This window comes from Carassius carassius, chromosome 1 (genome assembly GCF_963082965.1).
Source record: "Carassius carassius chromosome 1, fCarCar2.1, whole genome shotgun sequence".
In the NCBI taxonomy this organism is placed as follows: Eukaryota; Metazoa; Chordata; class Actinopteri; order Cypriniformes; family Cyprinidae; genus Carassius; species Carassius carassius.
This window is the reverse complement of record NC_081755.1, coordinates 35,561,433-35,588,047: the sequence shown is the minus strand read 5'-3', so window position 1 is coordinate 35,588,047 and position 26,615 is coordinate 35,561,433. Positions and strand designations below refer to the sequence as shown.

Genomic DNA, 26,615 nt, shown 5'->3' with positions numbered 1-26,615 from the left:
TTTCCCCCTCCACCCACCCACCCACTTCAGAATAGCATTCCCTATGATCAACACGGCAAGTAGATGCTCGCCATGTTCTGGTATGAGAGACAGCATTGGGTGAGTGTCAGCTGGGTGTCTTTTTTTATTTATTTTGAATACCTGGACTACCTCCACTACCCTTCATTTGATTAATAGACTTCCTGTCCCACATCACTGCTGTACGGCTGTTACGCAGCACATCACTCACCACACAGAATGAAGAGACTTCACAACTTCATTCTTCTTACTAACTGTAATTCAGATAAAGCAGTCAGATGTTTAGCAAAGGCTCTTGAAGTGTTCAATTGAAAAGCAATATGGTGTTATTCAAACAGAGTGCAACAGTTGGGCTCCAGATGTAAAAACCATTCATCTTCTCCATTAGAGAAACATAAATCTACAATCAGCTCTGAGGTTCTCTAAAAGAATGTTATGCAAACATTGTTGAAGATAAGTGCCCAGCAGTCTGTCTGAAACTAGTTTCTGTAGAAAAGCAGTTTCTTCAGTGAAAGTAAGACACCAACTTCATTGCCTTCCAATCAGTCTAAATGGCTTCAAAATATTTTGCTTTCAACCATTCCTGACTCGGTGGTGCTATAGTGTAAAAGCAATTTTTTTTTTTTTGGTAGTCTTTCCTGAGATTGTAGTTTGCTTATATTAAAGGGTTAGTTCACCAAAAAATGAAAATTCTGTCATTAATTACTCACCCTCATGTCGTTCCAAACCCCGTAAGACCTTCCTTCATCTTCAGAACACAAATTAAAATTTTTTTATGAAATCTGAGTGCTTTCTGACCCTCCATAGACAGCTATCTAAGTACCACGGACTCTTGTGACTCTACTGACATGGAAGAAATTGTTGAATAAAATCATTATTTTTGTTTTCTTTCTGCACAAAATGTATATCTGTAGCTTCATAATTTTAAGGTTGAACCACTGTCACATGGACTATTTTAACTTTAATTTTGAAGTCCTTACTACCTTTCTGGGACTTGAACATGTCAATTGCATTGCTGTCTATGCAGGGTCAGAAAGCTCTTTAATTTCATCAAAAATACCTTAATTTGGGTTTGGAACTACATGAGGTAATGACTGAATTTTCATTTTTCATATAAGCATTTATTCTTCAAATCCGAGTTTGTATTGAAGATTACGGGTGTCAAGGTACACACATTAAGTTCCTTACATAAATTGTTTTTGAAGTCACATGTTGAGATAGTTTGAAGCAGTTAATATAAGCATGTTTTGTGTTTTGGACAACTTGCATAAGCTCACTGCAGATCACTGTTATTATGCGTTATATTTGAGATGTGTTCACAGTGTCAGAATTTATTGATATAACTGGTACTTTCCTATCCTGGGGGGAAACTCAGTTTCGATTATGTTCCACACACACACACACACACACACACACTTTCCACACGTGCAGTGGTAAAAACAACACTGCATTTTTTGGTACACATGCATGCTGAACCAGAACACTCGTGTCGGAATTTTTTTTTTTTTTGTACGAATATGTGTATCGTTACACCCTTCCTACAGATTAATCTCAAAGCTGGCTAAACGGTTTGTATTGTGGCTCCTAAGTGAAGACTTTTTTTTAAATTTTTTATCTATGGAGAAAATGAATGGGAAAATATTTGTATACAAGGCTATACCAAAACCACCAGTATTCATAGCACGGGATACTTGCGTACTTTATTCCGGCTTCATCCTGGTTAGCAGTTTATGGCCTCACGCTCCACTCTAATGACTCGGATGGTATTTTTAATCTATGCACAAAGTAATTCATAACACCAGATGATGCGATGCGTTACTCATAGATGGACAGTATAGTACTGTTATCCTCTAAGCTGACGGTTGGGCTTTTGTTTATTTTTTACTCAAAATTGTGCTAAAGCATCAGTCTCCAGAAATATTTCCCTGCTATAAAAACAGTTTAAAGCATAATTTCAACCCTTGATGGGTTTGAGGATGCAATTTATGCTATTCCTTTTAGTCATGTGAATTTCTGGCTTACATATCTCCATATCCCAGTGCTTAGGTTTGATCAGATCAAGAGTTGTAAACACAACGCCCACTCTGCATTCATTTAGTGCAAAAAAAAGTAGTGCTCCCATGTCACGTATGCCATCCAGACCATCTGTCACAACTGTCCTAGCAGCCTACACACAATCACTGTGTACTCTTACATGTATTTAGAGAACCCAATAATTGGTAAGTTTAATCTAGTGTTGGAGAGCTAATTCAAAATCAGTCGCTGAAGCAGAGAGGAAGCCCAAATGCCGTGCAGCAGAGTGCTCTTGATTGTGTGCGGTGCATTGCCCTCTGCTTGTGAGTGTGTGTTTCTACACTCTACTTTGTGATGTATCCATAACCTCTAGTTTCCTGGGTGTGGATGTCTCTTTCTGTCTCAATCTTTTAACCCCCAGTGCTTGGTTTTGGATCTCTCTTGGCATGCAGTGTGATCACCCGCTTTGTGCTGCTGCGCAACCATAATCAATGCAGCTTTACACTTACAAGCCTTTTTGCTTTTAGTAGTTTAAGTGTAAACCTGCTGCTTATGGCCTCAGTTTACAGAAAACCTCCATTAAGTTCCATTACTATTGTTTCTGCCCTGAATGAATTGTGTTTACTGGTAGTCTCTGATTTGCTGAACGGCTCACCTCTGCAGCTCTTTTGTTCCCTCTGTAATGTCAGAGATGGATTCACCCCCTCCCTTCTGAGAGCAGCCGTCACATGATTGGCCCTAGAGTCCTCGTGGGCCCCCCAGCACTGCCTTGCCTTTGATGGAGGATCATGAAAAATGCATCCCCACCTAGTAATTAATCACCTCAGATTTTATTGTGCATCGGAAAGTGCAAGACATTAGCTGGCGCCCCTCCTCCAATCTTGAAATAACCCGCCATTTGTGTTCCTGAGTGGAAACAAATAATACAGCATGCATTGTTTTGGTTTTTCCTCCCCTTTGTGTTTGGTGTAATAACCCTTGTTCCCCCCCTCATGCCATATGCCCTCTGCTGTGGCAGGCCATGGGGGAGCTCAGAGGACAGCCCCAGGACCACCTAAAATATTTAGGACTCAAAGCATGCAGGCACAAAGAGTTACCACCCTGTAAGAACTAGTAATGCACAAAAAATATTTGGACAAAAGTGTTTTTTCTGTTTCAGTCTTTTCAGTCGTTTAATTTTAATTGCTCAATCAACTGTGAAAAAATAAAAATAAAAACAGCTTTTATTTACATCAGGAAAGCCATTTCATATCCATAGCTCATTAGTTAGCTAAAACCCAAAAAATCACAATATTCATTATGCTAATAATATGCAGTATATTGCATATAAGGATTTTTTCTATCTTAACATATTTTTGAATAAATCTGTAATAAAAAAAAGTTATTACAGCCACAATTTAAATGTTTGTATTTAAACACAGAATTGGAATAGTCACAATTATTTCATTTCAAAGTTGATATAAAATCTGCTGGATGTTCAGTTCAAATGTTTATGTAACTCAGTTTTTATAAGAAAAAATACAATTATTAAAAAGTAAATTATTAAACTTGATTGGTTGGTTGATGAATTGATTATTAAATAAACATAATTTTTCGTTTTCAGCTCAACTGAAACTATTTTGTTGTCAGTGTTTTGTTGTAAAAAAAAAAAAAAAACACAAATAAAAAAAAAAACCCTTTTGGTGCATTACTAGTAAGAAGTGTATACTTCAGAGAAGTTGATCCAGGCTGCTAATGACTTACCTTATGGAATGACATCATGAATCTGAAAATAGTGATTCTGAGAACTGAATTGACTGTTTATACCTGGTATTATGATCTGTTTTGTTTGAGCCAAAACACTTGTGCATGTTTATATAAATGCACTGTGGATTCACTTTGAAGTTGTACATAAAAAATGTCTTTTAGTCCCGTGGCTGACTGACTCGTAAATAGGTGGTCCTTTGAGTTTGCGATTACATTAAGATGAATTTGTGTTCACATATGCAATGAGGTCACATGTTTGCGACCACCTTGTAATGTGCTTGCAGTGATCGGATCACAAAGTGTTTCTTTCCCTGTTTACATGTTTTGAGTGCTGTCTGCCTGTGGCTGGATCACCTGAGACTTAGAGACATATATACTTTTTTCATTGGTATTTCCATGACACAGTCAAACTGAGCTGATTCATGGGAATAGAGGAACAATGGCTATGTTCACACAGCAGAATAATATGGTTGTCAGTCCTGTTTGGAGTGTTAAATACGATTCATTAATCACAGTTCGTTTAAAAAAAACTGACATGCTGTAACCAGTCTAAAATATGGACGATCATAAATATTCATTAATCAGTAGTGAAATAAGAGAGCATATTGATATGTTATATGAATAGAACCATTTAAACAAGTTGACAGTTGTCACATTATTGACATGAAGTACAATTAAAAGTCTAGGGTCATTAAGATGCTTAATGTTTAACAAAATATTTAACAGTATTTAATTTAAAAATGTAACAATTTTTAACAGTATTCAGTTTTTTGTGTGTTTTTGATGCTTTTTTGATACCTTAAATTCTTTTATAAAAAAAATAAATAAAATAGTCACACCCCATATTTTTAAACCGTAGTATATGCGATTGAAATTCAATACGTGTTTATTTGTGATCATTATTTGTTGCTGAGGTTACAGGTGTTATGCAAGCATTTGTGAAGCAATAGAATTTGGTGATATCTGTAAAGAAATCTGTATCTAATTCGCTCCTGCATTTCATCTTTTTAAAGAGTCACGCCTAGCAGTTATCACTCCAAGATACTGACTGCTTGAACGTAGCCAAACTAAAATTGCACTGTTAAAGCCAATTCACAGTGCACTAACAAACGGCAACAAGACACATTCATTAGGTTTTGTCTGATCATGTGTTCTGACATGGGTCAGCACTTGTTTTCGCCGATTAAACATGTTGATTCTGTGTTTGTTGTGTCTTGGAATGTCTGTTAAGTCACATTCCTTGGACACTGAGTCAACCTAAAAAAATTTGTTATGCACCGAGACCTTGCACACCTTTGTAAAAACACCTCTCAAAATGCTTGCTACGGATGCGAAAAACACCGAAAATTTAATTATGATGACGGACGAAAGTTTCAGAAGCAATGTGTAACATTTTCGACACTGAGGTCTTTTTTTTTTGTTTTTGTTTTTAACACGTGAAAGTTTCGGATGAGAATTTCAGACTCCGTGTGCAGGGACCGTTAGTCTGTCTATCAGTGCAGTGTGAATTGGCCTTTTAAAAACACTCAGGAAACTACTGAGATGCTCTCAGCAACAGTTTGCATTTATATCATGTAGCATTCAGAAACTAATGTGTCTGTCTCTCCTCCCCACGCCAGGCTCTTTCTCGTGTCACCCCAAGTGGCCTGCAGTCTGCCGTACCTCGATGAGACCCTCCACACGCCTCAAGAGCAGACCAACCACGACCCTGATCTGCACTAGGACTTCTCCAGCAGCCTCTAACCATGTGAAATCAACCTCAGCAAACGAGACTTCATTTCCTCCTTCCTCTCAATGCAATTAAACACACTTGAGTCACGCAAACTCCAGAGATGGACAGATTTTGGTTTTCTTTTCTTTTTTCCACACACACCACACACACATTTCCTTACCTACACTACTCCAGACACATGGGCACAACATTTGTGCTTGTTAACATCACTTTTTGCCAGATAATCGCTGGCGAGATGGGAGGGACGGGATGGGGTTGGGCGGGGTGTGATTCTCCACCAATGCTGCCTTCGGCCCTCTGACACAAACCAGGGGGAGAGGGCCGTCCTGCCGTCCAAGGGCCTCTTCACAAACCAGAGCGTCTTGGCTGAAGCCATGTACAGTGGCTCTCATAGCGTGATGCACCCTCTCCTGTTGCAAAAAATTACTTTTACACAGCTTGGAATGCAGCTGTACTGATAGCCATTGACATTTTGCATACCGTAATCTTTTATTTTTGTCTTTTTGTTTATGTATAACCGAGATTAAATTGATTTCACACTGGCTACAGTCTTTTGCAGGTGAATCTTTTTTTCTTTTTGTTAGTTTAACAGCGTTAAGCTTAATGAAATGTGCAGAATTAAATAAAGTTTGAAAGCCTGTTTGTTCATGTGGCAGGATGAAGGCAGTGTCCTTTTTATGTCATTTTATTGTAGTTTATTATGTGGAAGGCCAGGCAGAGAAGCATACAGCAAAGGTTCAAGTAGTCGTACCCACAGTATAACCAATTGATTTTTTTGTTTTTGTTGCACCAATCAACCTGGCCCTCTTTATCAACTCATTGATTTTATTGCATTCCCTTATGCTTTTCTTTGGTTTCTCAAAAGCTGTGAAATGCCTGTATTGTAGAGTTGTTGTTATTAATGTTGATGTTTGTTTCTTTTTACCCCACTGAACTAAGCTTTTACAGTATCGCAGGCACACGTGGTTGGGTCAAGACTCTTGACAGACATTTAAAGTAGGAAGCCGAATAATGTGAAAAGGGCTTCTTTTTTTCTGACCCGAGGGTATAGATATGAATAACTTGGGGCATATGTTGAGACAAGCGGGCATGTTTTCTTTTAACATTTGTGTTTTTGGATTTGGAAAAGGATGTCCTGAGCCCAGCTTGTCTCATTGAGAATACACCAGCCATCATTTAAGCCATGGAAGATTTGTTTTTGATTTTCTTTTGACTGACACTTTTAACAATTGAGATGCAAGGTTTTTATTTTCTTTAGCTTTATTTACTGAGTATTACCAGTACTACCTTTCCCTTGTTTCAGAAGTGTGGTTCCTTGACTTACTGGTGCTATAAGTCACAGGACGTGGAGGGCGAGCTGCCTGTCCGTATCACTCAGCATAGTAGAGCGTGGGCTTTTTCTGTAGTCGTGGGATGGGGTGGGGTGGGGCGGGGGTGGGGGGTTGGCTAGTGGTGGAACTCTTCAATTCTGTTGTCATGTATATAGGATGTTTCTAGTGATGGCAATGTACCATTTTTCATAGCCTCTGTCTGTCTGTGTGTGTGTGTGTGTGTGTGTGTGTGTATCGTTAGTATGGGGAAAAGGCTAGTGCTTAGAGAGGTCCAAGGGATTTGTTCCATTCTAGATTTGATAAGTTAGTAATTCTTTCTCTCCACTGGTGGTCTCACAGAAACAGCCGCTCCAGTACTGGTGTTGTTTAAATGTAGGCACAAGTACACTTTGTCGGGGATCGAGCTATTATGGATTTCTCAATTTCATTTTCTGGTTCATTCTACACACGACTGTTTGGCCAGTCCTTCTGCATCACACTGTGCTGTATCAGGTGGAAATATGGAAATCTTCCTTCCCTGGAAGATTTCTTTCCTCATTTGTATTGCCACTGTATTTGTGTATTTTAAAATGTGTAAATAAATTAATAAGTACTTGTAAGTAAATGTTTTTTTCCCTTTCAGCGTGTAAAAGATGTTTCTTAAAGACATGGGCCTAGTTCATCCAAAAATTCTAAATTCTATCAATTACTTCGTCGTTCCAAATGCATAAGGCTTTTATTTCTTAATTGGGTTGGTTAGACGCCATATTGCGTGAGGCATGGCGTGCACTGTATAAAGGTCCTAAATAATTAACTTTAAAATCTCTTTTATAAAGTTTTTCTGCTGTAACTTTCCTCCTCTGAAATGTTTCGTCAGATGAATAATGGATGTGAGGAGTCCGTCGAACAGACTGGATTGTAGCTTACTACCCTCAGCCTTGTTTTCATTCCAGTCAAAAATTAAGTTAAAGGGATGGTTCTCCCAAAAATGAAAATTTGATGTTTATTCGCTTACCCCCAGGGCATCCAAGGTGTAAGTGACTCTTTCTTCAGTAGAACACAAACGAAAATTTTCAACTGTAAGTGAATGGAAATCGAGGCTTTGAAAGTAAAAAAAACCAATCAAAACTAAATTAAAGCCTACAGCTTGTGGCGATACATTGATGTGTAAAGACACAAAACAATCAGTATGTCCAAGAAACTGAACCGTATTTATATAGGTGTTTTTTTCCCTCAGATTCACACAATGTCCAAACTGTCCTGAGTGCGTTTGCGTGTCTTCTGTCTGCGCCTGAAGCCTGGACGCGTCGTTGCTTTACGGCGGATCGCAGACATGTAGCAATAGCCAAAATCCATTGTATAGTTAAAAATTATAGTAAGATTAGTTGGCAAGATTGCTTTTGTTGTCCAGGGTCACACTTTAATGAAACCTGACCGATTTAAAAGTATGTTCCATTTTTAACTTTGGTCATAAAGAGGCTACTTTGTAAAAGTGTTAATCAAGTGGGTTAAGTTTTCTGAAGATGCACGATATCTTATGATAGAAATTTATTTCAGGCTTTAATTCACATACATATTATCAGTGCACAAAGTTTGTCTAAACGTTTTAAAGCGTTTAAGTTCATGTGGAATTGGCTTTAAATTGAGGGACAGAAATCTGGTTTCATTGCAAATCAATGTGTTACAGAGATGAACGCTTAAGGCTTCGTGAGTTTGGACCGATAAAGGGTGAGCAAATGACGAAACCTTTTTTTATTTTTGGAGGGAATGAGAGCAGCTGCAGTTCACTTAATAAATGATAGATGGCACTATTTTAATACATTTTACTGTAGTAACTAAACTAAACTAAAAATGAGACAACTGTGCTGTCTATCAGGAATAATACCGAAGAATATAACCGTACTGACCATGGCATTATCAGAAGTCTGCTAAAGACATTGGGCCACACTGCGCACAACGCACAAAACAGAGCATTTTACATAGTGTATGAGCTCTGTAAATAGGACACACACTATTACAGAAGTGTTTGAACAGAAGGTGCATTTTATGAGAGAAGCGGAAACACTGTAGATATCTCATGTCTCTGCTGATATCTATGCATTTGATCAGACCTTAGTGTGCTCAGACTTTCAGTTCCTGTGATAGCTGCATAAACTTTTCTTTATGACTTTAGACATGCCTCCCCTTTCTACATATCTGCCATTTTGGCATAACCAAGATGAACAAGCAATAAAAAAAAATAAAAAAAAATCAGCATCTCGATCTTAAAAGTTCTCAATTTCCTCCAGCGATAAAAATCTATTTATTTATTTTCCTTTCAAGGCATTTGGTGGTGTCAAAATCGAACACCCAAATGGCTGTTGTAAACATGCAATTTGATTGAGGGGTGCAAAGTGCTTAAAATGAGTTGTGATTGGCTTAAAAGTGTCTAGAGCCAATTTTCCTTTTACTGTTTATAGATGCAAGGACCAGTGTTGGGAAAATGTACTTTTAAAAGTAATGCGTTACAATGTTGCGTTACTCCAATAAAAAGTAACTTATTGAGTGTTACTTTTGTCACCTGAGCTGGGCTTTCTTATTTATTTTTGATAAAAAAAATAAAATAAAAATAAACAACCAAAAAAGATATCTTTAACAACTGTAAACAACAGAGAAAAAGAGAAAAGCATAAGCCTCAGGCTGAAGGACGTGCCACTGCACCTCGCTCCTAATTTCTCTTGACACGGGATATCAGAGAATAAACAGGAAAACAAAGTAACTTGCATTACTTATTCAAAAAAGTAACTCAGATATTTTCTTGTAAATGTAAAAGTAATGCATTAAATACTTTACTAGTTACTATAAAAAGTAATCTGATTGCATAACTCATGTTAATGCGTTACCCCTCAACACTGATTAGGACTGTCACAGAGATCGCTGAGATATCTCAGGGCAGTGATTTCAGTGAGTAGGATCATTATCTGCATACAATTACATGACAAAAATCACTTGCAGCACCTTTAACCTTAGTAACGTTTGTTTAAGTCAAAGACGTGTCTGTGTTTTTGAGTTAGACATATTAAGAGTGGCCTGTCTTAATCTCTCTGTGCAAATGTGATTTTGAACAGTATAAGTGCAGTTTAGGTCTCTATTATTAATCAAATATTCATTAGGAGATCACACCGGACTACACAGTGACATATCGACACTGCAGTTCTCCTCAATCTCCTCTTATTTCTGTCTTTCAGCCTCTTCTTAAGCAGAAATGTCCATCAGAGTTTGGTGTCTGGACTACAGGTGATGTTCTTATTCTGCTCATCTTTATCTTTAAGAACTGTTTCCACTTCCTTTGGATCCTTTATAATATCCTCAGCTTTCTTTTCTGAGTTTCCATCGGCCTTGTGGGACTCCTCTATAGGTGATGTACTGGAGTGATTCTTTTCCTGCACTGTCTCTCCATTTTTTGTTGCAGTCTCTGGTGCCTCAGGCTTCTTCTTTATGAACAGTAAGTTGCATATGGCCAGCACTAAAGCTGACACCACAACCTCAACCCCAGCCAGCAGGAAAACAAACATGTACTTCTTAGTGGAGTCCAAAAGATGACCTTTACAAAGTGAGAACAAGGATTTCAACAACGTTCAAACATTCTCAATAGATCACAGAAAGTGTAGCAAGGTTTATTAACGAGGGATATGTAAAATATTTACTCTAATACATACATAACTGCATCAACATACATAATATATTTGACTAGTTCGTGGGTTGCCTGAATGTTCTGATTTATTGCACAAAGATGAATTTTCAGCAACCTTTACTTCAGTGTCACATGATCCTCCAGAAATCATTCTAATATACTGATTTGCTGCTCAAGAAACATTTCTTATTATTATCAAGGTTGAAAACAGTTGTGCTGCTTAATATTTTAGTGGAAACTCTGATCATGTTTTTTGTCAGGATTATTTGATGAATAGAAAGTAAAAAACATTTTTGTAACATTACAAATTTTTCTTTACTGACACTTTTAATCAGTTGAAAACATCCTTGATCGTATTTTAGTGCATATATATTGATTGATCAATTCATTTATTTTAAAATAGAAATTATGGCCTGAAAAAATGGTCTGTCATAAGATTAAAGTGTTAACATATTTTGTAATTACTGGATTAACACATTCAGTTACAACAATGTTTGTCAATTTATGTGACATCTGTAGCAGAATATGCATTGTGTTATGCATTATTGTGCTTGTCCTACAAGTAGATCCCCACAGCCATGTTATTTTAATGTTCTTGGGCAGTCAGACCATTCAAAATCTAAGTTCACATATGAAGCAACATATAAGATTCTATATTTATCATCCTAGTTTAGTTTAAGAGGAAGCTAACCTACAGTATAAATAATTTTAGTTTAAAATAAAATGTAAACACTCACCAGCAGATGGAGGCCCAATCAGCACAGCAGTAGCTTCAAGCAGGAGAACCAAACCAATGGCGCTTGAGAACTTCTCTGTACCCACAATAGTCATGAGAACCTCGAACTGCAAGGCTCCCACCATGCCATAAGAGATGCCAATGAAGATGCAGAACACCACCAGGGAGGTGTAGTCTTTAGACAGGGAGCCCACCAGATCTGTGGTGCCATTGAGTATGAGAGCGATACTGAAGAGGTAAACGCATCGAGGGCGAACCCACTGGAGTCCAGCGATGTAGCCACATGTGGGTCGTGCGAAAATGTCAGTGAAACCCATAATGGTAAGCAGGAGGGCGGATTTTGTATCTTCATTTCCCAACTCTTTGGCATAGCTCACCACAAACACTGGAGGCACAAACAAACCGAGCACCATAATGGAGGCAGCGACTGTATAAATGACAAAGCCCAGGTCTCCGAAAACACTGAAGTCCAGCAGCTTGGGCTTGGGCTTTGCTTTCTTGTTACCATCATCTGGTGTGTTTTCAATCCCAGGGGTCGCTGAGGTCTTTGGCGGGGCCAAAGGCTTCATTAAAGCCCCACAGGCACAGAAGTTCAGAAGGATCCCTCCCAAGATGAGGAAGCCCCCTCTCCAGCCATATTCATACTGAAGGACCTGCCCCAAAGGGGACAGACAGCACAGAGCCACTGGACTCCCAGCAGCGGCCAGGCCGTTAGCCAGCGGCCGCTTCTCACTGAAATATTGATTTAACATAATGAGTGACGGCTGAAAGTTCAGAGCCATTCCAAGACCTGGAATCAGAAGATAGAAATGTTTACATGTCCCTGGAACGACAGCAGTCCTAAATGAAAAGACTAAATGATGGCTAAGGTACCTGTAATGACTCCTGTACACAAGTATATGTGAATGATGCTTGTGGCAAATGATGCCAAGACCATTCCCAACGATGCAAAGAGGCCACCCACCAACATCACTGGACGGCATCCAAATTGATTCACTAAAATGCTGCATAAAGGACCTGCAAAGAGTAATTAAATGCATATATTCTTTCTGAACTATTTGAATCCAGTTTTAACTAATTAGAAGACATCAACGGGATTGTTACTCAAAAATGAACATTCAGTCATTGTCTACTCAAGTGCTTCTTTAGACCCTATCGACGTTTGTTACATGGACAAAAACAGTTCAGACGTTCTGTTCCCATGAACAAGAAAGAAAGAAATACAAATTTGGAACAACGATGACACAATGTTTATTTTTGGGTGAACTACTACTACTTTGGTGGTCAAGTAACCTTTATTTATGTGGCACTTTTAACAATACAGATTGTGTCAAAGCAGCTTTACAGTATTAAATTGGAAAACAGTGTGTCAATAATGCAAAAAGGACAACTGTAAACACTTAATTCTCAGTTAAAGGCAGTGGTGAACATACCACTGCCATAAAGCATAGCCAACAGGATGGAGGAGATCCAGGCTGTGTCACTGTAGCCCACATCAAACTCTCTTATCAGCTCCTCGAAGAAAACACTGACAGCCTTGGGAAAAGCATAGGAGAAACCTGTGATGACGAAGCAACCGAAGAGCACGGCCCAACCCCAGCCACCATCAGGGGCCTTCACTTCACTAGTGCCATCATCCACAGCCACTTCACCCATGATGCTCTACTGCTCTGTGGAGACATGAGACACTCATGTTCTCAGGGGAATAGAAGTTGTAGTATGCAAGTCTATTGTGATTTGTGATGCCTTCAGGACCTTAAGGAATCACATTTAGTCAAATGACAAGGAAATCGAGTTCGAGGGCAACCATGGCAGTTGTAATATAATATTTTAGTTGTATGGGTCTCACAAAGCGGTTAATAAAATGCCCAGGTTATATTTGCACACCAAATTCACAATGATGTGCTTCACTGTAATGAAAATAATGTCACTATGCAATAAATGTTAATGGTCCCAAAACAGGATTTTTTTGTGAAAGAATTTAGAGAGAGTGTTATGACTTTTATCACATTTTATGATCGTCTTAAATACAGTGATAAAGTATGTGAAAAGAGAATGTTTTCTAGTTTATACTCCCTTGTTAAAATATACAGATTTAAGAGTCTGTATTTTTTTTTATATTTACAGTTCATGCTTTATTTATTTATTCAATTACTGTATTAATAAATGTATTTGTTTATTGTAACGTTATAGCTAATGCCACATTTTCACAGCTTTACTAATAGTTACATTTGGTAAATTGAAGCTGTTTACCATAGTACATTTTGTGAAGAAAATTGCCAATTTTGGGGAAATGCACATATCTGCACATACTGTTAAAATTCCCCATTCATCTCTAATCGACTATCCAAGCTAACCCTGCCTATATTAAACTGCACCTAGTGTTATTTTAATACCGGCTGTTTGTTCAAGTTCATAAATAGCCTCTGTATCATTTATCATTTACGGTGGTTACGTCTAAGAGCTTTTTTTGTGATTAGAGGCTCTTTGTGCAAATAATTTCAATTATTACTAAACAACGTGCAGATTAAAATTTATAGCTAGTAGAAACTACATCAACTCAACTTCATTACATCAAATTGATATTTAAACTTAGTCCCAAGATCTTCTTCTGGAGAAGCTAATTAACGTCATTTTGGCATTACAGCATGTTTACCAAAATCCTCTAATTGCCTTAATAAGCTTCCGGGATATGAAACTAACTGTAAATGGTACTTACTAAAAGTATGATGCTCTGCCACCTTCAGATTTAAGTTCTTCGGTCTTCTAGTAGCACGTATGACATTACAGACGCATTGTAAAAAACTAAGAAAGCCGACTGGCTGACTCTGTGGACTGGGTCCTAAAGTCTGCGGCTCTCCTCGTGTTTACATGTTCACCTAAGCGTGCACGTGACGTCAGTTTTCCTTTCTGTGCAACTGTGTAAAAATAACCTGGTCAGTTCTGATGTTCAGTTAGTTATGAAATATTGTTGCAGAACAGGAAATAGTTTTGTGAGAGGAAACTCTAATGTTATTTCAAATATAACTATGAAAGTGTGCATGAGTTTCTGGAGAAGCTTACCATGCATATTTAACATGTATGCATTTAGCAGATGCTTTTATCCAAAGCAACTTACAGTGCATTCAGGCTAAACATTTTCTTATTTACCAGTATGTGTGTTCCATGGGAATCGAACCCATGACCTTTTGTGCTGTTAACGCAACCGGAACACGTATAGCCATTTCATAATAATTGAAGAAGTCATATGCAGAGTCAAATTCATGTTAACTAAAGACATAGTTGATTGTTTGAAAAATCAGACATGGCTCAATTGGACATGTCCGTCCGTACATGTATTTTTCTTGTTCTTTAATTTTATTGTTAGAAAAGAGCATTTCTGGTCTGGTCAGCTCCACTGTAGCTTTACAATGCAGAACATTGCAGTTTGTTTTGAACCATTCTGCATGAACCGGACTGGCCTCTGTAAAAACCTGTGGGACATTAGAGGATTGATCTGCTCTGTGGTGTAAAACAATCATTCAATCACAAACACACAGATCTAATGTGGCTCATGAATACATTAAGCCCAACACACAGACTGGCTCCAGCAAACCATGAAAAGCTGTTCAATGCGTATTTCGCATAGGCCTATTCCATCTGAATTTAAACTGAAATTTTTTCTGGATAAATATGTTTAATATATAATGGTTTTCTTGAATCATTGTAAAAAGACTCAATGGCTTATTATAGAAGCATAACAATATGCAGAGGGAAAAAGGAAAAGAATGACAGGAAATGATGGGGGTGACTCGACACGTTCAAGTTGAGTTCCTGTAAATTAGCTAATCTAGATGTGGTTCGTTTCTCTGTTTGAATGCTTGTAAGTTGACCTCAAGTAAATATATGGTTGTATATTTAATGTAAGTGTATATGCATTCGATGTGTCACCAAAACATTAGATTGGTAGTGATATTGGTTTCACTATCATTGATTTATGTATACCAGAATACTTGAAAAACAATGCACGCAAATGTCATCTGTGCTCTTGAAGCTGTGAGTGAAAATTAATTTTTACTAGGCTACATTAAAGTCTGCATCTCACTGTGAAAATGAAACTTCAAGATTTCCATATGGCACCTATAGTATCCCTTCTGCTTTCAGACTGCAGGCTTTCATGACTACTGAAAGAAGAAAAAGAGAAGAGAATCACTGTGCCAGCAGCAAGTGGACGATCATATGAGAAGTGTTTAGGCATTCTAAATGAGACAAAAAGGACAAAAGAGTGTGAATTATTTATGAACTGATGTGGCCTATTTAAACTACTATCTAATTCAGATTTGGTTATTTGAATACTTTTTCTAGCTAGAAACTGGATGCATCACATAACACTACCACTAAATAATCCTGCAGAAAATCATAGTGAAGCCACATACTCACTGTTCACCAGGGCTCACCCAGTGTCCAAAATCATAGTACATTAATAATGTGGGTAACTGGCTCTCACGTCATATTTGTACATGCAAGAAAAGTATGGCTCTGGTTGTGAACAGAGTGAAGTTGAAGGTTTGTTGTTACAACAAATGAGATAAATTGTCCATGGAACATTACAAAATGGCAAACCTCTAGTTAGGTTGTCCTCTTTTTGGACCACAAAAATGCATCATGCTGGGATTTCTAAATCGCCCAAAGTATCCGGGTTTCAGATTTGCTTTCTAGAGCTCCCATTTATAGTGTGTTTTTTTGTATAAGACCCCCTGAAGAAGACTGTGCAGTCCCGCCCACTCTCTCAAACATGCAAATAGTATTGCACACAAGTTTCGTGCATCAGCAGGCCGCTATCAATATGCAGAGAATATAATCTCTTTTGAAAGAGTGCTTGCTGTTTTCTTTCACTTTGGATTTTGTGATCACATGGGCTCTGTGTAAAGAAAGATCAGATATTTGTCACTGAGCTCAGGATCTGTTGAGCAGCAAATCCTCCATCACGGTCTGTCAGTCATCTCTCCTCTTAACCCATGATTAGTCAAATCTGACTCCTGTAGCTCGTGGCGGATTGTATGTTTTTCTTAAGTTGTCAAGTATGTTTTATTTTAATGGAATTGGGCTACTTTTAATCTGTTGCCATGGCTTGATTCCCCCCATGGGTTAAAGGTTTGAAGTGTTGCATAAATTACATTTGACTGAAATGCTTTGAAACATTTTGCATTTTACTGTGATAAACAGATGTTATGTTTTTTGAAGGACGGCCATGGTAGGAAGCTTTTTAGATGTGTTTATGATAAACATGCACTACAGTGACTGTAAAATATGCATATTAGGAATGGAAATGACATGTTTAGAGTTTTGATATTTGCGATTGCGCTACTCATGGGCTCTTTCGCCATTACTTTAATCACCAACCAACCACACCCCATCCCCCTCCCCCGCCGGTACCCGCCCGCACCCACTGTCCTCTTTTTGGAAAACTAAAATATGGTGACCCTGTAAGATGGCTTGATGTTTCACAGCATCTGACCAAATACATTTTCACGAGTGCTTAAGATAAACATGAAATACGTTTTGAAATACATTTTAAAACGAGCAGTTTAATTTCATAATATCCCATCCGGGTAAAGCAATGACCTGTCGCCTCTGTTGTTTTTGTACAGTCTATGGTTGCCAGTAGGTCTACTCTACTGCCCTCTAGTGAAGCTTTATAGCAACACCGTCATGCAGGATGACGTCCTGCTGCTCTTTCAGCCAATCAGCGCACAGGCGGAAGCTGCTCGTACTTTCTGTTTCTAAAACGGAAAGAAAGTCTCACGGCTGCTAGAAATTACTGTTTTATCTGGAAACTTGCTATCCGTTGACATTTGTAAATGGAAAGTGTTTCTACAGAAGAGAAAGATAACATGGCATCCCGCAAACGAAAAAGTGAAGAAACTACAAGCAGTAGTACAAGTAAGATTGGTAAAATTAAAGAGAACAGGTGAGTTAACTTGGCTTTGACTGATACATTTTCATAAGCGTATCTACATGCTATGTAGCTTTACTCTTTTATTACCCTTACAACTTAAATGTGACCCTGGACCACAAAACCACTCACAAGGGTAAATTTTCTATCGAAATCGAGATTTAAACATTGCATTGAAGCTGAATAAATACGCTTTCCATTGATGTATAGTTTGGTAGGACAGTAGACAATATTTGAACTAACGTTCAAATCAAAATACTGAGAAAATCGCATTTAAAGTTGTTCAAATGAAGTCCTTAGCAATGCATATTACTAATCAAAAGATAAGTTTTGATATATTTACGGCAGGAAATGTACAAAATATCTTAATGGAATATGATCTTTACTTATTTTACTAATGATTTTTTGGCATGAAAGAAAATCGATAATTTTGACCCATACAATGTATTGTTGGCTATTGCTACAAATATAACGTTACCCGTGATACTTCTGACTGGTTTTGTGCTCCAGGGTCACAAATGTTTAATGTAATGCTTGTTTATTCAGCTCTGAGTCTTGCCTCAGTCAGCCAAGTGATCAAAGTGTTCATGAAGTCATAACTTACGAGCCATCTAGTTTGCCAGGTACGGATAATAAATTCTGCATCTTAATCTTTTTTTTTTTTTTTTTTTAAAGATTACTGGCTCTTTAAAAGTATTTTTGTGTGTGATCTAACAGCAGTCCACTATGATCCTGACACGACTGAGCCCATCAGCTGCAGTCTGAAGTCTCTTGATGAATTATTATCTTGGAAACGCAATGAAGCAAGTCCTTTTAATGTGGCCACTGTGCCTTTGGCTAGAAGGTATCCTCCACTGCACAGCTGCCCTAGACGCACGTTGGTGTCCCATGACATGATGGGTGGCTACCTGGAGGACAGGTACAACTCAGAGGTTAACTGATTTTCAAGCGTGTTATGGCAGTTTCATTAGTTATTTTCATGGTCCTGTCTTCTCTGCTGAGGTTCATTCAAGGTGCACAGGTGGAGATGCCATATGCCTTCTATCACTGGGAGTATATTGACATCTTCAACTACTTCAGTCATCAGATGGTCACCATTCCTCCTGCGGTTTGGACGAACGCAGCACATAAGCATGGAGTGCTCTCTATAGGTGAGGCTCTTGGTGGGATTTTAAGGACTTGCTGTAAAAAGAAGATCCTTGTAAGAAAGAAGTATGCTTTAGCACAGAAATACTCTATATTATAAAAGTGCAAACTGAAGGTAATTTTTTTCCTGACATTAAAATGCATATTAATTGCCATTTAAATGAAACACTATTATAGTTTAAATTTATACTATATGCTTAAGTAGGATTTTAAGTATCATTCATGTAATATATTATTTCTGTTTAAATGTTTATATATTGTTTTTAAATATATTTTAAAATATTTTATATATTTTAAATATAATATATTTGTAATGATGAAATGCAAATTTGGTACATTTCAGATTAAATTAGTTTGAAATGTAGTACTGAATAACATATCCAACATACTAAAGTGCATGGTTAACACATCAAGTTAAGTGTACTTTAAATGACAAACAAATTAAAGAAAGACTTACTGACATTGTTACAAAGTGAATTTTTTTTCTTAAAAGAGCATAATAAATATATACAGTTCACACACATTATGTACACAAAACCTTTTATTTTGGATGAGATTAATCTACATAGGTACGCTACAAGGGTTCATTCAATATAATTGTGCTGATTTCTTTTTCACACGGGTAATTCACCCCCCCCCCCCCCCCCCCAATTTTTTTTTGTCAACATTACCTCAACCTGATATTGTTCCAAACCATGTTTGTTCTTTTTTCTTTGAAACACAAAAGGAGAAATTTAGCAGAGTGTCCAAGCTGCTCTTTTCCATACAATAAACAGCTTGACGTCCAAGTTCCTATCAGGACAAAACAGCATCATAAACATAATCCATATAAATTGCTTTCTATATTAAAAGTGTTCTGAAGCCATATGACCTTGAGCTTGTGAAAGGTCCTTTATGGAAAAAAATATATATAGTGATTCAAATTTCAGCCTGCTTTATACAAAGAGCCTTTTGAAGAGTCATAATATAGCACACAAGTCATATAGACACTATAAATATAAATTTATAGTTGTAGGTTGACAGCTAGTGTTCTCTGTGTAATGGCATGGAAAAGAGCACCTCGGGCATACCACAACATTTCTGCTTTTGTGCTCCAAGGGAAAAAACTATATGTCTGCAGTGACATGCGAGTGCATGAATAATTATTCATAATTTTTGGTTTACAAACCCAATTCCAAAAAAGTTGGGACACTGTACAAATTGCGAATAAAAACTGAATGCAATGATTTGGAAGTTTCAAATTTCAATATTTTATTAATAATACAACATAGATGACACATCAGATGTTTAAACTGAGAAAATGTATCATTTTAAGGGAAAAATAAGTTGCCCATAAGCTGCCCATGCCAGACGCACTCATGCAACCATCAGAGATGCAGACTTCTGAACTGAGCGCTGATAACAACTTGGGTTGTCCTTGTCCTCTTTAGTCTGGATGACATGGCGTCCCAGTTTTCCAAAAAGAACTTAAAATTTTGATTCGTCTGACCACAGAACAGTTTTCCACTCTGCCACAGTCCATTTTAAATGAGCCTTGGCCCAGAGAAAATGCCTGCGCTTCTGGATCATGTTTAGATATGGCTTCTTTTTTGACCTATAGAGTTTTAGCCGGCAACGGCGAATAGCACGGTGGATTGTGTTCACCGACAATGTTTTCTGGAAGTATCCCTGAGCCCATGTTGTGATTTCCATTACAGTAGCATTCCTGTATGTGATGCAGTGCTGTCTAAGGGCCCGAAGATCACGGGCATCCAGTATGGTTTTCCGGCCTTGACCCTTACGCACCGAGATTGTTCCAGATTCTCTGAATCTTTGAATGATATTATGCACTGTATAACTCTTTGCAATTTTTCTCTGAGAAACTCCTTTCTGATATTGCTCCACTATTTTTCGCCGCAGCATTAGGGGAATTGGTGACCCTCTGCCCATCTTGACTTCTGAGAGACACTGCCACTCTGAGAGGCTCTTTTTATACCCAATCATGTTCCCAATTGACCTTATAAGTTGCAAATTGGTCCTCCAGCTGTTCCAACTTTTCCGTCCTCTTATTGCTACCTGTCCCTACTTTTTTAGGAATGTGTAGCTCTCATGAAATCCAAAATGAGCCAATATTTGGCATGAGATTTCAAAATGTCTCACTTTCAACATTTCATATGTTATCTATATTCTATTGTGAATAAAATATAAGTTTATGAGATTTGTAAATTATTCCATTCCTTTTTTACTCACAATTTGAACAGTGTCCCAACTTATTTGGAATCAGGTTTGTTACATTCCGGTAATCAACCTCAGCACTTCTACACACAAGTGAAACCAGAATTGATGTATTAAAGTAGTCCTGTTCCCCTCTAAGGCACATTCATCACAGAGTGGACAGATGGAGAGAAGATATGCGAGGCCTTCCTTGCAGATGAGGAGAGTTACCGCGCAGCTGCTGATAAGTTGGTTCAGATTTCCCACTGCTACGGCTTTGACGGCTGGCTCATTAACATAGAAAATGGGCTGAGTGTGAGTAACCAGGACATATCTGATTATATAAAGGATATAATGTGTGGTAAATTACCCCAAATTTCACTCTCTCCTCAGGAGTCTGCGGTGAAAAACACTGGCCCTTTTCTGCGCTACCTCACAGACCAGATGCATGAGCGCGTTCCAGGCAGTGTGGTGATCTGGTACGACAGCGTGCTGAAAAACGGCTCGCTCAAGTGGCAGAATGAGCTCAATGACGACAACAGGCAAGTGATGGTCTTGAGGCATTATAGAGGGGCAGATCAGGTCTGTGAGATTTATGCGGTAGATATTGTGCAACTTATGTCATCAGCTTCCTTTTGTCCTCCTATCAGAATGTTTTTTGATGCCTGCGATGGAATATTCACTAACTACAACTGGACAGAGCAGAGTCTGGAGTGGATGAAGTCCTACTCTGGGGCACAGGGCCGCTTTGCTGACATCTATGTTGGTGTTGATGTGTTTGCGAGAGGGAACGTGGTCGGGGGGAAATTTGAGACCAATAAGGTTAGTGAAGGTTTAGTTAGAGAATAATTTCAATATGTGAACACTACCATTTGGAACTCTGGGAAAGTTCCAATCCATTTATTTGAAACAAAAATCTTAAAAATTAAAATTAAAAAGTTAAATTATAAATGTCTTTACTGTCACTTTTGATTCATTTAATAAATCCTTGCTGAATAAAAACAGTTTAAAAGTATTTATCTGCAGTATCTCATTGGTTTTTGACTGACTACAAGCCTCTTTTTGTTTTCTTATTAGGCTCTGGAGCTGATTCGGAAGTATGAGTTTTCAACAGCCATATTTGCTCCTGGGTGGGTGTATGAATGCCATGAAAAGGCAGATTTCCGCCAGAACCAGGATAAGTAAGCTCCCACTCGGACTGCTCATATTTTGCTCACTGTTTTGTGATGGAAAGTGTTTGTAAGCACACACACCCAAGCAAACGTCCTAGTCACCAATGTGTTTTCTAATCACTCATTTCAGATTTTGGAATTTGTTGTCTGATTTTGTTTATATCCACCGGCCCTCGTCCAGTCTTCCATTCATCTCCTCATTCTGTCAGGGCTTTGGGAAGAGCATGTACTGGAGGGGACAGGTACGCTCGCTTTAACACCTGTCTGACTCATCTTGTTCAGTTTGAACAATTCGCTAACAAACTGTAAGATCCCAATGAAATAAAATGTATTCATGGTTTCTAAAGATGTGAAGTATTTTTACGTTATTTTTAGACCCTCCGAAGCAAGCAGTCTAAGTTATGGCTTATTTTGATTTGTCTAATATTCATCTAGTGTTCTAATAGTCTAATAGTGTTCCAGTTCCAGCTACAGTTATAGATGATTTAATGTATCTGTATCAATCTACATTGGATATTTAATTGTTCATGTCTATTTTTACATTTAGATCACCGTTTCCTTCATCCACCCATAAAGTTGAAAACTTTAAAAATGTCATGTTAAATGTAATTTTTAGAATGAAAATACATTCTCATACTGTAATTCATAATGCCTAAATTCACTTGCATTTAAGACAATCAATTTGAGTTTTTAGTGTTTTATTTTGAATTCATTTAGACAAACTAGTATTGAATTTACTTATCGGCCATTTTCAAATATTGATGCATCCCTGGTCATTTCTTGTGTGTTTTTGGTTTGATGTAGGTGGAGATGAAGAGAAGCTGGTTTAATCTGCATGCTCAGGAGATCCAGCCTCTGTATCTCTCTGAGAGCATGGCCAATGGCGGCTGGCTGAGAACCCGTGGCTGCTCAGAGGACGCTTGGATCGGAGGCAGCTCTCTGATGGTGGAGGGCATGATTCCATCGGGACTTTCTGAAGTCTGTGCAAGGTACTGGAGGTTTTGTTTACACTGTTCAAAAAATCTTAGACAAAACACCTTCTTTCTGCCCCTTTGTAGGATATTTTCTCTCCACATTCCCTTGGCCCCCAAGACATTTGTTTCTTTTGTCTACAAGCCACAAGTGGGGGTGAAGATATCCCTGGAGCTCAAAACGATAGATGGTCCTCTGTGCACATTCAGTGGGACGGAAGAAATCGCATGTGAGTGGTCTTGCAGGCCTTGTTCTTTAGATTTCTTCGAGTCTCAGTCTGAAGCTGTCACATATAAAAATGTGTATCTAATCTGCTGTGTCTTTAGCTAGCAGTGTCTTTCCAGATGCATTAGAGGCGGACAACCAGTTGGTTGAGCAGTTTGCACAGAATTGTGGCCGGTGGACTTTGGATGGCTGGACAGCCAGGTGAGAGTCTAAAAAATTATGTTTATGATATATAAGCATTTTTAAAGGTCCCTATACGTTACTAAAAAAATTAGCAGATTTCAAGGTTGAAACCTGGCAATCCATGTTAACGTGAGCACAAACTCAATTTATTTGATTTGTATGCCGTCATACAAAGTTAGATTTTTTTTTTTAAATTTCTCATTCCTGAATGCTAAGAGCAACAAATACATCTATGCAGTCGTGCAGCATGACTGAAGTGAAACAGACTTAACTTCCCGTTGCCTAGCTCTACACTTAGCATGTATGCAGAGTTGTGGCGCAGATGTTTTGTTGGAGCGGTGTGCCCCTCCTGACTAGTGCATCTCACAGTGTAAATAGTATTTAAAGCTGTTAAAACAGGCAGTGTGACAATGAGGAACAATTACCTGGAAATTTAGGTCAGAATTCATGTTCAACTATTCGCTATTGTTCACAAGCTAATGATTATTCAAAGGCTTGCATGCCATAGGTTGCTGACCCCTGACCCCTGCTCATGTTGAAATGTTTTTGGGCATATCAGACATATGTAATACCTTCTCTAATCAAACTGGATGCGGTTCTATGCATAGGTGTTTCCTGTTGAAAATGGTTGGCTGCTCATTGCGAGATGTTTGTATTCGTGTTTCCCGAGATGAAGGCGATGAAGATGTTTCCTTTAACTGCAGGATTGGAGAGATTATGGTGAGATACACCTGTACATTACAAATGTCTTTTTGTATGAATGTATGAGAAATTGTTTTACTAAAGACTACTTCTAATAGTGCTATTAAATTGGTATTTTTAAAAATGGACAGACAATACAAAATGTAAAAATATGGGAATGAGCAGCACACATTTAATACATTAACTTTTCTGTTTTGTTTGAAAGCAATATAGCAATATTAACAAACTTTAATACAGTGCCTATAAAAAGTATTCATACCCCTACATTTGGTTATATTGCAGCATGTTAAACTGCTTTGAATGACCCCCCCCCCCCCCCCCCACATTACTCTACACTCCATACAACCATAATAACAAAGCAAAAACTGAATTGTCACAACTTCATAAATATATAAAAAAATAAAATAACTGAAATAAGTACATTGCATAGCTAAATATTTAGCTGAAGCACCTTTACAGTGTCAAATCCTGTTGGGTATAATATTAAAAGCTTTGCACATCAGAATTTGGCAATTATCAGCTGTTCTCCTCCTCATCTCTCCACCTCTCAAGCTCTGTCAGGTTGGATGGGGGCAGACACACATTTTCAGGTCTGGCTGGGCCACTCAAGGACATTCACAGAGTTGTCTGAAAGCCACTCTTGCTGTGTGTTTAGGGTCATTGTCCTGTTGGAAGATGTTCCTTCTGCCCAGTCTGAGGTTCTGAATGCTCTGGTCTGGGTTTTCAGTAAGGCTCAATCTCAGTATTTTGGTGCATCATCTTTTCTTCAACTCTGACGAGTACCTCAGTCCCTGTCACTGAAAAACAGCCCCACAGCACGAGGCTGCTGCAAGCACACTTTACTTTTGGGATGGTACTGTGCAGGTGATGTGCAGAGCTGGTTTCATCAGGTTCATCAGACCAGAGAATCTTGTTTCACAGAGTCTGATGGTCCTTTAGGTGCTTTTTTTTTTTTTTTTTTTTTTTTGCAAATTCCAAGTGTGTTTTCATGTGTCTTCATTGAGGTGAGGATTGAGTCTGGCCACACCGCCATAAAGACTAGAACGGCGGAGTATTGGAGTGATGTTTGTCCTTCTGTAGGCTTCTCCTATCTCCACATGTGATCATGGAGCTCAACTAGAGTAACCGTCAGCTTCTTGGTCACCACACTAACCAAAGCCCTTGTCCATTAGTTGCTCAGTCTGACCCTGAGGCCAGCTCTAGGAAGAGTCCTGGTTGTTTCAAACTTCTTCCATTAAGGGTAACAGAGACTGCATGCTTCTGTGAACCTTCAGTGAAGCAGAATGTTTTTCTGAGATTTCCCAGATGTGTGGCTTGACACAAACCTGTTTCTGAGCTCTACAGGCAGTTCTTTTGACCTTGGTTTTTGCTCTGATATGCATTTTCAGTTGTTAACCCTTTTATTGAGATGTGTGCGCCTTTCCAAAAATCATACCCATTCAATTGAATTCGCCACAGGTTAACTTCACTCGAAGTGTAGTAACATCTACAAGCAATATGAAAGCTCCCAAGATACATGTTTAACTGTCTGAGATAAGGGTATGATTACTAGTAATGGAATTTAGGAATTATTAAAGTTTTTTATTTTTAATAAATTTGCAAAGATGTTTAAAAACCTGTTTTTTGTTTTGTCATTATGGTGTATCGAGTGTAGATTGATGTGGAAAAAAGGAATTTAAAGCAGTTTAACATCAGGCAACAACATAGCAAAATGTGAAAAAAAATGAAGGAGTAGGAGCACTTATAGGCACTGTATATCAAATGTGAATATAGAAATTTCTTTAAAAATATACAGTAAGTTGCATAATCGCCTTCCAGGTTGTCCTACAAATTGACATCCTGACTTGACATAGTACACTACCATAAAAAAATGTTGGGGTCTGTAAGATGTTTTTATGTCTGTGAAAGAAGTCTCTTATGCTCACCTACCTACTGTAGGCTGTATTTATTTGATCAAAAATACAGTAAAATGGCAATAATGTGAAATGTTATTACAATTAGTTTTTACTGTCACCTTTGAGCAATGCAACCTTGCTGAAAAAAAAAGTATTCATTATTTTTAATCTGACCCCCTAATTGATGATAATGCACATATAAAGTTGGGAGTAGCTAAATGATCCGTTTCTGTTTTTTTTGCACAGCTGTTGGATGCAGAGAGTCTTCAAGCACCCCTCCAGTCTGTTGAAGGCATCTGTGTGAATGATGTGGTGTGGCACACAGCTACTTCGAATGGAGACGGACACACACTCAAGGTACTTCTGAATGCCACATTACGCTGGCAATACCCCATCCAGCAGGTCCGCCATTTCCGGATTCACTGGAGGCATCTCCGTGGTCCTGACCCTCGCATTCCCCCTGGTCCACTGACTCTGATTGGCAGGTCTTACTCTACCCTGTACCGTGTGGTGGAGCTGGAGGTGCCTGCGGCGCCGGGTCTCATAGAGCTGGTGGTGGAGCCCGTGAGCAGAGAGGGATTCAGAGTGCCTGAGGCCCAGTGGGGCCGCCGCACACTCAGCTACAGCGCCAGCTCCTCACGCAACCCTTCAGTCTGAAACCTGATTGATCAAGTGCCTTAATAAATGGGTCAACATCACTATAAACTGCCTTTGAGACTTAACAATTTCCAAAATAGAAATACTAATTGTTTTTATTTTATTAAGGAGACTGTAGGCTGTTATAAAAATGCATATTGGTCATGCTCCTGCACTTTTTATAAAATGACTGCAGTTTCGAGTAAACTACAAAATATGTCCACTCTGTCATGGACAAATTTAAAGTAGAGTATATTCATGCAGGTATGCATGATATTTTGTCAAATTCTTACATTTTAATCAATGATTTAAATTGGAATAGTAAGAC

General features: G+C 38.3%; 3 protein-coding genes across 5 annotated transcripts in view; 2 read left to right on the top strand and 1 right to left on the bottom strand.

The window, feature by feature from the left end:
• LOC132148424 (casein kinase I-like) overlaps nt 1-7,444 on the top strand; it is a 31,380-nt gene extending 23,936 nt beyond the window's left edge. Inside the window, exons 9-10 of one of the 2 annotated variants that reach the window (XM_059557164.1) lie at nt 31-99; nt 5,397-7,444. In XM_059557164.1, the coding sequence (XP_059413147.1) occupies nt 31-63 (33 nt within the window). In that variant the 3' untranslated portion in view covers nt 64-99; nt 5,397-7,444. The remainder of the gene's footprint in view (nt 1-30; nt 100-5,396) is intronic. The other variant, XM_059557162.1, reaches the window with a different exon arrangement.
• Nucleotides 7,445-9,955: 2,511 nt separating this feature from the next.
• Nucleotides 9,956-14,122, bottom strand: slc16a3a (solute carrier family 16 member 3a). The gene is made up of 5 exons (XM_059530055.1): nt 13,948-14,122; nt 12,662-12,898; nt 12,102-12,245; nt 11,230-12,018; nt 9,956-10,402 (listed from the first exon to the last, which is right to left on the bottom strand). The coding sequence occupies exons 2-5, from the start codon at nt 12,882-12,884 to the stop codon at nt 10,071-10,073; spliced, it is 1,488 nt and encodes a 495-aa protein (XP_059386038.1). The 5' UTR covers nt 12,885-12,898; nt 13,948-14,122; the 3' UTR covers nt 9,956-10,070.
• A 2,785-nt stretch (nt 14,123-16,907) lies between these two features.
• Nucleotides 16,908-26,356, top strand: engase (endo-beta-N-acetylglucosaminidase). Of its 2 annotated transcripts, XM_059557154.1 has the most exons (14): nt 16,908-17,178; nt 17,710-17,786; nt 17,881-18,082; nt 18,166-18,314; nt 20,663-20,817; nt 20,896-21,044; nt 21,153-21,324; nt 21,580-21,683; nt 21,805-21,916; nt 22,479-22,663; nt 22,733-22,875; nt 22,973-23,072; nt 23,663-23,774; nt 25,898-26,356. In XM_059557154.1, exons 1-14 carry the CDS (start codon nt 17,069-17,071, stop codon nt 26,306-26,308), a joined length of 2,181 nt encoding a protein of 726 aa, XP_059413137.1. In that variant the 5' UTR covers nt 16,908-17,068; the 3' UTR covers nt 26,309-26,356. The 2 variants fall into 2 exon arrangements, with proteins under 2 accessions (XP_059413137.1, XP_059413138.1); XM_059557155.1 differs by lacking the exons at nt 16,908-17,178; nt 17,710-17,786 and having other exon boundaries at nt 17,957-18,082; nt 18,177-18,314.
• Nucleotides 26,357-26,615: the final 259 nt, after the last annotated feature.